Below are 12,490 nucleotides of genomic sequence, written 5' to 3'. Positions count from 1 at the left end.
AGGCTAAACAGCCCCAGTTCCCTCAGCTAGTAACAGTAGTGGAGACAAATAGATCAAAAGGGCTTGCGCCGACTTGAAACAGCTGCATAAGCATTTCAAAATGCAAAGAATGGTTTTACATTTTTTTTTAAACTTCTAAACTTGCCATTTTATGTGTTTTACATCTCATGTTGCACCATTTCCCGCTTACCATCGATGCTTTTGAAGTCCAAGAGATAGCTACGGTTGTCAACCTGGTAGAGCTGCAGGCTCATCTTCACGTAATTGCCCGTCACCGGGTTCTTGCGGCGCACTCTGAGATGGTAGGAGTTCACCACCTGCAATGGGAAACTTGCTTTCAGGAGTAAGATTCAAGGTAGCAAGAAGAACATTTCTTTCCTTATTTTTTTCTAAATGCTAGCGAGACATCTTCTGAGAAAACCACAGTTTTTAGAAAGAACAATGCCTATAAAATTAAGCAAACGGCTTCTTATCCTATTTCCTTCTATCTTTAAAAATGCTTCTTAGGGCTCTGATTCACCAGCTGCTAGCAGACGAAGCTGTTGTGACCCATCTGCCAGGCACCAAAGTGACGTTTGCTCCTCCCTCACCAGCAGCAATGGCCATACGAGCCAAAAAGTCCACTCGTGGACCCGCGTACGAGTACCGTGCCTGTGAAACCAGGTCAGGCTGGGAGCTGGGGAGAGTAACCTCTCCCATCGGCGCAGCTAAATTCGGTGTTCATGAATCAGCCTTGAGCTGTGTATTTTCTCTTGCCCACCCTGCAATCTGCTGCATCTCATTTGCAATGAGATCTTTTCTCTGTGCTACATTTACGAAGCAATTGCATGGATGGGAAAGCTGTTTTGATGGAGAGTCACATCTGAAGTTGTTCTTAGGGTGGAAAAGACTATTGTGAAACCTCCTCGTATAAAATTAGCTCCACTGCCTACGTGAAGACGTTGGGCTGATTTGGTTTGTGAAGCTGTACCAGAAATACATCAGGTTTGTTCGCTCTCTGTAAAACCACGCAGCTAACAAATGTCTGGCTGGTGTAGGCATATGCATCTGGAGACAGTCCATCTCCTGGCTGGCGCAGTGAAATCAGGTTTCTGGGTGCTACTTGGCTTTAAATATGTAATATTATCAAAAATAAGGAGGAGATAGGAGGCTCCGAAGAAGCGGCACAGTGATGTTCACACTGTACAACCCTTGGGACCTGGAACGAGGAGCGTATCTCCTCTGGTGATGAAGATCTGGGCTGAAATTCTCCTCACCTTGCTCCCGATGCTCACACGAGGCTGCTGCGAAAGGCCATGAGTCAGGAGAGCTCACGTCAGCGACTGCACCGAGATTTAGGGAATCAGGCTCAGCAGAAAATATTAAGGGCTAACTTAGGGATTTATTAATCGGACTTTGAAAAAGATTGTGACTAAATGCTGTGTAGCTCTGAAGAAATATCCGAGGTGAGTGCTGTCAACTAAAATGTCATCTGGGTTTAAATCAAGCTTCAGGAAGCTGAGCCCTAAACCGGGGAAGCAGTAAGTGTCTGGACCAGAAAGCACATCTGGTCCACCAGCACCGCTCCACCTCCATCGAGGAAAATGCCACCACATCAATGGTACAAACTCCTGCCGCCAACGCCTCCCCCCCCGCCCCTCACCTGCGCATCTTTTAAGAAGACGCATGCCGTGCCATTTCAGCTCACACGACTGCTAGGATCCAAGCAGAAATAACGAGAGTTACTTTGCTCAGGAGCACCCGAGATGACCTCGCAAGGAATTAGCCGCTAAAATTAGAAATGTGACCATGTCCTCTTATCCCCGCAGCTAAACAAGGCAGAATCATCTTTCCAGTCGGGGCTTAGAGCATTCAGAAAGAAAACTCTTATTTCATGCCATGAATAAACACCACAGGTATTGAACCACAGCTGGCATCTTAACTCAGCCTGTTTGTATTAATGAGAAATAACAGGGATGATCGCAAGGTGTGGGCATTTATTTGGAAACAGGGGAGGCCGTAACCACACTTATTAACCCCCTGAGCAATTCAGCTTATGAGAAAAAGACCCTTGAAACCACCACGAAGCACCAGCATTCCCTACCTTCCACTCAAAGTCCAGCTGTTTCATGGCACGGTACACCTCGGCCATAATGTCATAGGGTTTGCTCTGGCTGCGGATTCCCAGGTGCCACTTGGCCTTTTTGACAGTCAGGGGTTTTGGCTTCGTGGTGTTGAGGGCATCCAAGGGACATCGCGCTTTGGGGCTGTCCGCTATCAACGGCGGCATCCGCTCAGGGTGCGGCTTCACCCCGGGAGGGACGTGCATGGCGCTGTCGTCCATGAAGGAGCCGGTGGGGGGGCTGGAGGCGAGGTAGAACTCGCTGGCTTGGTTCATGATCCTCCGGTTGTCGATGACGAGGTGGTAAGCCACCGCCAGCTGGTCCTGAGGGTCACCGCTGTACAAGCTGTTCATCACCTCCGACTCCGTGCATTCAAACTTTTCACAAACTTCCCGAACCGCGTCGTCGTCGATGACGGTGGCGTCGTAAGAAGGGTCCTCTGGGAACAGGTAACTGGGCAGCTCCTCCTTAAACCACTCGTGTTCCCTGGGGAAAGGCCCCGAGGAGCCGCTGTGAGCTCTGTGCAAGGCAAGCGGGGGCAACCACTGCCACCAGTTCCTCGCTTGGTCTAGCTAAGACTAATCCTCAGCTGCAGATTGGGGAGCTCAGCCCAGCCTTGCACGGTCCCCCCAGTATCGCAACAGCGATGACACTTTGCAAGCACGGCTGCTTGCTCACGCGGCTTTGAAATAAGACCTCAGTGCTTACAAGATGCTCGCGCTTTTTGATTGCTGTGGGTCTGCTAGAGATACAAGAGGATCAAAGCTATCCAGGTACCTGATTCCCACCGACTTACAATGAAGTCAATGATAATTAAGTGGCCAAATGCCACAGAAAGCCTTGTCTATAGGTTCTATGTATCAACTGTAATCTCACCACATGTGCTGCTGCTCTAACATGTAATTAGATCTTCTAGTCTTACGGAATTAAGAAATAAAAAAGGCATTTTACTTGGTTTTACTTGAAGGGTAAAATTAAGGCTATCCATTGCAAATGCATTAAAAACCTGAGAACTCCTGAAAGCCCTAGTAACGTTTATGTATATGCTTAGCACACCAGCTAGATGTGATGATCACTATAAATTTCATAAAACACGTATCACGCTCCAGTTTTACAAAAAGTTTCTAAAAAGGCTCAGACTGTGAGAATTTTGAAGTCCTACTACCAGCCATGAACTTTTAATGATCTCTGCAGGCACAAATATCTGCTGAAGAGCCCAATTGTTCCCTTTACCTTGAATTTCCACAGTGACGCATGCAGATAAAAGGTTCATGGGCACTGCACTCATTGACTAGACAAGAAAACTACGCTGCATTTAAAGATGAACCATTTGCTCACATTTTAAACTATATCTGATATTTACAGATTCAGTTTGTAATTCTTGTGTTCCTCCTCCTTTTTTATTGGATAGACACTAAGTACAATCATTACCCTCTTCTTCTGAACTGGCACCCAGAGGGAGGTGGTCTTGAAATAAAGTAATGAAAAACGACTGGTGGATATTAAGTTCTTAGGATTATTGCATGATATAGCTGGTTTTGCCAAGCACTATTAAGAGATTTTTGAGGCTATTTTACAATGCAGTGAAATAGCATTTTTTATACATAATGTATATGAAATCATCACCCCGTTCATCATCACCCACTGCCAGCTGGCAGCACCCACCTCTCTATCAGCACAGAAGGGTGCACGAGTGCTCCTTGAATCACTTGGGACAAAAACCAGCTGGATTAGCTGACTGCTGCTGTAAACCACCCTGCCACCTGCCAGCAGGTGACCCCCAGGACAGCCACCATCCTCTGCCACCGGTACGCCGGAGCCCCCGAACACGGCCAGCCCACCCCATCCCACCTAGGCTGACCTGATGTCCTTGATGGTTGCTCGCTTGAGGGGGTCAACTTGCAGCATGTGCATGAGGAGGGTGGCAACGGAGCGGTTGAGGTATTCGGGGATGTAAAACACACCTCCCCGGATCTTCTTGAAGAGGGTGGGGACGTGCTCGTCGTCGAAAGGCAGAGTGCCGCAGAGAAGGGCGTAGAGGATAACGCCGCAGCTCCAGATGTCCACCTCCGGGCCAGCGTACAGCCTGTGCGAAGGCAAGGACAGGAGAAAGGGGTCACCCCTCCTCCTCCTCTCCTTAGCTCCTGGGCGAGCTGGGGACCCGCTGCCGGCTCCACCGGGGCCAGAGCTGCAGCCCACCCCAGGGCTGCTCAGGCGGATGCCCCCAGCCAAACCTGCTGCAGCCAAAATCCCTCAGGGGCCAGGGGCTGGCGCTGGCTGCTGTGTACATCTCTGTGTACATCCCTGTGTACATCCCTGTGTACATCCCTGCTTCCAGCAGACCCTCCAAAAAGCCAAACCCCACATTTCCAAGAGCTCTGCCAGGCTGTTTGCTCCTTTGCCCCAAGGACTCAGCCAGCAATTTCTGTTCATTCAGCGAGGCAGGTTAAACAGCAGCAGATACTGTGACTCCGAGTGTTTATTTTCGGTTGAAGTTTGTATGCTGGTATGCAAGTGCTCCCGCTTCCGACAAGCTGCTAATGTGCTCCCTGGCATCGCAAGTTCGTACACCCCAAATATACGGGTTTTGCTGCTGCTTGCTTGCTTGCTTTATTTCTCTCTTTTTGCTACAACTGATGCTTTCTCAGTGATTTTGGGAGGCAGTGCCTATCCTTGGGCTGTAAAATCCTACCAAAATACAGAGGTTGAAATGGAAATACAGAACTCTCATCATCCTGCACTTGCTCCTCCTGAAAAGCACCGCCGCAGACAAAAAAGCACCGGTCATGCATGCGGTCATTCTCTGAACACCAGCAAAACACCAAAACACCAGCTCTGCTTGTCCAAGGGTGAGGCCAGGGACAGCAGCAAAGTCATTTTGGGAATGGGGACAATTAGCTAGATGCCCCCCCTTGGTCCTGCCTCCATGCCCAACTCCAACAGGTAGGAAGCTGATTCTTTTGCTGATAACCACATTGCTTGAACCGCTGATTGGACTTTTAAGCCCAAATGAGATGCACTTTTATGACTCTGAAACCTGAGCTGTCACGCTCTACTGCTTTTGTGCTCTACCCAGCAAAGGCAGCAGGAGCCGGGAACCAGCTCAGCCCTGTCCTGCACAGCCACCGGCAAGGCATTCGTCCCGCTGCAGGAACAGCAGATCATGCCTCTCCCCCCCGCCAAACGCAGCTCTCGTACGCTGCTACAGCTTTGAGAAGAGGGCAGCTTGGCCTAGAATTCAGGGCTATAAAAATCAAGGCTCACCGATACCGTAAGCGGTACTGACGCGGGAGGGCTGCGGCAGTAGCTGGTGAAAAAGTGCAACGTGTAGGTTTGGTTTTGTTTTTCTTTCTTACTTTTGTTGTTAATAAGCTGCATTGCCTGTATCCTTGGGAAGATCAGGCTCTGCGTAGAGGGACTAAATCCTTTTGTTGATCTGCCATGTGCCTTGTCTCCTATATGAACTGAAAATAATGTGCTTCTGGCCTTCACTGAAAAGGGCATGGAAATAATACTTTTTTGGAATCACAGTAGAGTTTCTGGCTTTGTCCTCCTCTTGACAATGAGGATTTACTTGCTTTCGCACATAGAACTGTAGTCACAACAGGGGTTTTGGATGCTGGTCTAATTCCTAGGATACTCTGCCAACGCTTGCACTGGTGTAAACAGGGATAAAATAATCATAATCACAGCTAAGACACTTGGAACAAAATGTTGTATTTAAAAGCTACAGTTGTAGGCAAAATACACTGGATTAGGAAAACTAATGCTCATGCAAAGGGTGATTCAAAAATATGGGGCAGGTAATGCGGAGATGGGCAGTTTGAAGGACCATATAGAGGACGGAAAATTTGAAAAATCTGTATTTGCAATCCTTGCTATGCTATTATAGGGAGAGTTAGGGAAATAAGTACATTCTAGGTAACCTAGGTTCTTGACAGTAAAATACAGGAGGTAACACTTTTGTATCACCATGGCAAAGTCCAATTCAACCTTGCAGAGTGCGTTCAACGTGCCACGTGTTGTACAGATGTTGCACGCTGAGAGATGCAACCACACTGGAGGTTTGTCAATTCAATTCATCAATTCAAAACAAAGTTATGATGGTGGAACCTACTGTCACGAACAAAACCTCTAGCTTAAGAAACCAGAAGACAAGTATTTTCAATACAAGAGTTCAACAGTGTAGGGAGGTGATTAAAGATCTTCCTGATTCTTCTGTTAGTGAATGGTTTTCCTTATTAACACTGAGTTATATTATATTATTGGTGGGCAGGAGAGAATGGAGTGGCCTGGAAAAGCCTTTCCATCTGAAACCTCAGTAATTTTCACCCTCTTTAATTAGCGATATAAACAGTCAACATCTGCTATTAATAATTCCTCCAAAGTAAACATCTTTAGCAAAACACGGTTTGCTATCACAGTTATTGAGAAATACAATAACCAAGAAAACTTTCAGATTTTTGCCAGTAGATTCCCCCAAACATATTACAGGCTGGAAGGATTCACCTGCTTTTACTAGATGTGCAAAGCTGTTTCCAATCCCAAGAACAAATTTAAAGACCATGTGCTCACATAGGCTCTGATTAGAAGTGGAATGTCCTACCTTCCAGAGATGACTTCAGGGGCTGCATAATTTGGGGAACCACAGCTGGTGCGTAGAAATTCGCCATCTGACATCATGTTGGACAAGCCTAAAAACAAGATGTTTACTACATATTGATGTTTGATGTGAAGGTCCAGCCACAGAGGACTCCATGTCGCACAGAGGAGGAGAGGTACAGCAAGTGGAGGGGGAAATTTGGAGGGGAACTGTTGACATCATTTAGATAGATTCCTTTGAGCTGATTTGCAAATTATTATTATTATTGTTGTTGTTGTTATCGATATTTTCACATCCAATCACAGAATATTCACTCCAGGCTAATTTTCCTTCTCTAAGTTGCAAATCCCACAGCACAGCGGAAAAGAGACATAATTCATCCCAGAGCACTTACTTTATATAAGAATTGTGTGGGGCTGTGAAATTAGTAAATCTTCAAAAGGATTTATCACTGTTAGAAAGGACTCCCCGGGACCGAGCTGGTAGCCCAGCTATTTCAATGGATTTCAATCGGTAATGCCACTTAAAGACTCCTGTTACTGCTCATTTGTAAAATGAAGTGAGGTCAAGAGCACGTGGCCATACGTACAGAGAACACGCAGGAAAATAAACACATGCAGCCAGCTCACCCTGGAATTAACTGCATCGAGTCCGTCTTAAACATAAACTAGCTAAATCTTTATATTAGGTGATTATACTAAAACATAGCGAAGATTTGCAAATTACTTTGCTGCTCCGTTCTTAATGCCAGTACAGAAGCAGCCTACAATGAGTAATCCCTGCTTTTGCAAAAAGGCTGGTGTTTATAACTGTGGGCTTTTCAGGTAAAGCAACTGCTAGTGGTTAGGAAAACAGGCTCTGGGTTTTGTAAGGCGTGCTACACGGACACGCTCCAGCAAGCACCTCGGAGCTGGCTGCATTTCTGGAATGCTGCTGGGGTCACATACCAAAATCGGCTATCTTTGCATTCATCTGTGCGTCCAGCAGCACGTTCTCTGGTTTCAGGTCTCGGTGGACAACCATGTGTCTGTGGCAGTAATCCACCGCGGAGAGAATCTGCTGGAAAAGGCGTCGAGCTTCTGCCTCTTCAACCTACGGACGCAAGGGGAAATAGTCCTGAAGGTTGGTCTGTGTGCGGAGCTGGCAAGGGAAGGTTTGACTTAGCAAGGAGCCAAAACATTCCAGGGTGCAGAGAGAAAATCACAGCGTGCTTGTGACCAGAAGCAGCAAATAAAGCAGATTTCCCCCCTTGCATTTTATAATGTGCTAGTGTTTGCAAATGATATAGCCCAGAGATGAAATTAGAAACCTAAATTTAGCTGAGCTATCAAGAAGAACTTATTGGTGGCACCTATGAGGCAATGGCTTGCTGTCCCACTAGGACCAGTTCTGCTACAGAGCATACGCAGATCAAGGCTGGACAAAACACCGCAGAGGATGCTGCAGGGAGCAATTCCCCATGGACAGGCAGCTTTGCAAAAAAAAGCTAAAGGTGGAATATTGTGATGATTTGAATTAGCTATATAGCTATATTAGCTATATAAAAGTTCTATGAACTGTAGTAAAGAAATTATATTTAAAATGATGAGGAGACTGATTATTTTTACTGATGACTTCCTAAAGACTCTCTTCATGAAAAATTTAGTTTCTGAATGCAAAAGGATCCAAATTAGTCACTGAAAAGACCCAGATGGGTAAAACATGCTGGCAATCAGAACTGTACATAGAAAAGTTAATGGAGTCAGCTCCATCGACCAGTGCACTAATCTAAACCAATTTATTGTAAACGTATTGATTTTTGTAGTACAGAAAAATGTATGATGGGCTGATCCTTCACCTGAAGCCTTATTCTGGATGTCCGCTTCAGCCCATTTTTATCTCCTCGCCCTGCGACTGCTCCCTGCCTACGAGGATGTCCACGGGGCAGAGACTAGTGATTTTCTTTGTAACCGTAATATCACATTTCATGGGCTCAACCTACGCCTCATGTGATTTACATTACACCCAGCAGGATTACTGGCATTTGAAAACATTGTTCAGATAAGCCACATCCTTAAAAAGTCTTCAAAAAACCTGACGTGGAGCCAAGGGGGAGGCAAATGACTGGGATAGAGACCACACCGAGCGCTCTTCCCCTCCGGTGCCCTGCACACGTAAATCTGCTGCTGCACCGTGGGGGTTTTGACAGGCAACCCATAGCTAAAAATTACAAAAATAGGCTAGTTTTCCAAATATTTACACTAAGCAACATGTTACCTTGGATATTTTGGTTTGCGTATCGAAATACATCAGAGAACGTTGCAAAAAATCACACGCAACTTTTGTGCGAGCCGGGTATGAGACACTCCAGACGGGATTGCTGTGAAGCAACTTCTATTTTGGGCCTTAACCTTAACCGTGCTCCCTTTAGCAGTCGTTTTGCTTCTAAACACCATCCTCTTCCCACACAAGTGTTTGGGCTGACACGGTACTGGCACTTACACGTCCGTGCTTACAGATGTAATCAAATAATTCACCGCCAGATACATATTCCATGACCATGAAGAAGTCCGTTGGCGTGCTGATGACCTGGTACCTTCAAAAACACAGGCAGATTTAGAAAAAAATAGCTAAGAAGAGGGAAAGGCTTTTAAACAGATTGTTAGTTTCACGTCAAGCCTTAAAATAAGCATTTGTTTGGATCTTGCATTTATAATTGCTCTCCACTTCTGAAAAGCCATCTCCTACTTCAAGTATAATCTTTCACTTGTCTATGAAAGGATCTCTTTTACAGACCTACGGTTTTTCTTCAAGCTTTTAAATAATCCTCTGAAATCTCTGCCAGACAATCCCATCGCATTTAAGACTGTCCTGACTTCCAAATTTCCATTTTGGCTAAGATCTGCAACTACAGCTTTAGAAATGAAGGCTTTGTTAGCTGGGGGCAGGGAAGGGGGATATTTGGTTTCCCTCATATCAAGGATAAAGGAGATAAAGAAGAAATCTAGACAGTAGAGGGAGCTTCTTTTGGAAAGGTATAGAAACAAAGACAAGCACCCCAAAAGATCACAGCTATTTTTCAACTATTAAATCCCTCTATATTCTAGAACGGGAGAAAAAAAAGAAGAGTATCACCCCCGACTCAAAAATTTATTCTCCGTTTTCATTCAAAATGATCCCTGAGCGCTGCAAACGCCTTTCAGTGTCCCAGCCGGTACAAACTGCCAGTGATCAGCGGAGGTCAACGCAGCTACAGGAATTCACAGCAGCACCGGCTGAGCCCCCCCCCGTTTTATTTCGGACACGTTGTTTGCCTTTTTTTTTTACATTTCTGTGGGTTGTAATTTGAAACAACGAGATTTCAAACAATTTTCAGAGATCAGCAAGTGAACGGGTGATAGTCCCACAAAAATCAATAGGATCAACTTTATTTTTCTGAAGTGCTTTGGACCCAGACATCTAAGTTATTGTTAATAGCCCCACTATTTCTTTTATATATATGTAAAAAGCTATTGAAAGAGGAGCTTTATGTACCGTGGTCTCCTCCTCACCTCTTTCCTTTATCATTGTATTTCATGATTACAGTACGTACCATAGAACACTGATATTGTTAAACTGGGTTTAATTTTTAGGCTTTAATAGTTTGACAAACGTGTGAACAGGACTTAACTTGCAGGATGCTGGATGCACAGCTGAGGACTCTTGCTGGCTTTTTCCTGAAATAATACCAATCTGTTCTCCAATAAATCCATGGAACTGTGAAGTTACTCTAAAGTCAATAGTTGCTGCATGGTTAGTTATTTAACTGTAGAGAGAATTTGTTTTCCCTTGCCACTAAGTCCCAGGTATTTGCTATATCTCGTGCCAGTTTTAAGGCTGACCTAAATGTCAACTTATCCTTGCAGTTACCATTCAACAGCTTTCTTTTATAGAAATGCCAAAGATATTATCGAGTGCCTCATTAATGTGGACTGGCTGCACAAACTGGGGATTGAGAAGGAATCCCAGAGGCTGGCGTGCAGGTGCTGATTTACAACTTAAATTCAGGTTCATCAGAGTGGCAACTTTGAAAACTGATGTCTGAATAATAAATTTTTAAAAAAAAATGTTCCTTTAAGCTCTGGATAATCAGGCCATTAAAACGTAAATCCTATTGACTTCAGGCCAAGGCTTCACTCTACGAGCCTGACCGTGCTGCAGTTCCTCAGGCACAATTCTCAGCAGCTTCAAGCCCGGAGATATCAAGGCAAAAAAGGGTCATCACAAAAATTCCGAATAGCATCCCAGTGCAGGAAAGCCCAGACCCTCTCTACGCACCTTTATAATGGCCTCTGCATGGAAGAGAGGACAGCTTGGACAGGTTTAGCTGAGCAAAACCTGATGCAGGGACATCCCTCTGTTGGCTGTCACAATAACCCAGACTCCCAATGGAAGCAACATCTTCCATCATTTCGCAAAGTGTCAACTGTGTCCCCCCTGTAAGTTAGTGGCAGACTCTCAAAAAGCGGCGTTTGGCTCTAACATGCAAAAACTTGACCACGCACCTAACATTTTCTACTACTCCAAGCCATCTCCTGAAACCCCTTCAACGGTGTGTGTGAAGTCTTTGCAGAAGGAGGAGAAAGCTGAACGCGTGGCTGGAAGGGTACTTACAGTTTGATAATATGAGGGTGCCGGAAGAGTTTCAGGTTTTGAATTTCTCGTTTGATCTTCCCAACCACATCCAGGCTGCGTATTTTCTGTCTGTTGAGTATTTTTACTGCTACTTTGTGCCCCGTCAGCTGGTGTTCGCCAACTATTAGAAAGAGAGCATTGCAAAGTCACTAAACAGCGTAGCAAGGTTCATACGAGCAATTTAGGACACTGTGATTTATAAGCAAACAGCAACTCTTGAAGGGAAAAAACCAAAAGATGAGGGAGTGAAATATTTTAAACTTGGGTTTTGTCTCTTCACTTTATTGTCTTCCCAGTGGAGTCATGGAAGACAGAAGAGAGGGGACTTATCTGCAAAAAACACTCAAGTAAATAAAACAGAGTGAGTTACTGGAGGAGGTCATACCCGAAGCTAATTTGCAAGGATTTATAGCATGTAAAAGCTAGATCAATCAGAAACAGATCTATTTAAATGGCAGAGGAGAATCTCCACTGTAACACACTGGTTGATTAAATCCCTAATAAACCCAGTCTTAAAACTAGACCATCACACTTCTTCTAAAAAAATGACATAGGGATTTTCCCTGCCCAAAATAGGACTGCGGGATTTGCATTACTAAAATGAATTTCTATTTATACTTTCTCAAGCGTGCTTCTGGGTTTGATGACAAGCTGCAGGAACACTGCTGTACTGCAAGAGCAAATTCTGGTTTTAGAAAAGATACAAACTTCAATATGGGTTTTTCTAATACGCACTTGGTGCATTGAGATGCTGATGCTTATCTCCTGTGCACAGGGACAAACAGCAACCACAAACTGGGAGCAGCACCACTGTCACTGGGGGAATTGCACTAACAACAATAATGTGAAATGCATTCAGCATTTGATCCATTTGTTATCAATAAACAGATTACAAAAAAATAAAAAGCTCCTAGGAAGCAAGATTTATATTGAAGTTAACAGCAGAAACTGCTTGAAAACTGTCAATTGGATGTTTATATCTAAAAGGGTTCTCTGGCCATGAGCTACACCTTCTCAGTATTTTCTAATGTGATATTAAAGATGGTGACATACGGGTGGTTTTCTAAAGACTGCACAGAAAACCTGCTTACAGTAAGTATTTATGCTCTCTAATTATGAACGTTACCCTTCC

General features: G+C 44.8%; 1 protein-coding gene across 1 annotated transcript; it reads right to left on the bottom strand.

Annotated features, from left to right (window-relative positions):
• Nucleotides 1–190: 190 nt before the first annotated feature.
• On the bottom strand, nucleotides 191–11,479 carry PRKAA2 (protein kinase, AMP-activated, alpha 2 catalytic subunit; the record flags this gene model as incomplete). Its single annotated transcript, XM_009573136.1, has 7 exons — nucleotides 191–317; nucleotides 2,084–2,588; nucleotides 3,964–4,188; nucleotides 6,709–6,796; nucleotides 7,653–7,797; nucleotides 9,187–9,280; nucleotides 11,338–11,479. Coding segments are annotated over 7 exons (1,326 nt in total), but the record flags the coding sequence as incomplete, so codon positions are not given.
• Between the last annotated feature and the right edge of the window lie 1,011 nt (nucleotides 11,480–12,490).

The sequence above is a fragment of the Fulmarus glacialis genome, unplaced genomic scaffold, assembly GCF_000690835.1.
Source record: "Fulmarus glacialis isolate BGI_N327 unplaced genomic scaffold, ASM69083v1 scaffold36782, whole genome shotgun sequence".
Lineage (NCBI taxonomy): Eukaryota > Metazoa > Chordata > Aves > Procellariiformes > Procellariidae > Fulmarus > Fulmarus glacialis.
The sequence above is the reverse complement of the archived record's forward strand: the minus strand, read 5'-3'. Positions and strand labels throughout refer to the sequence as shown.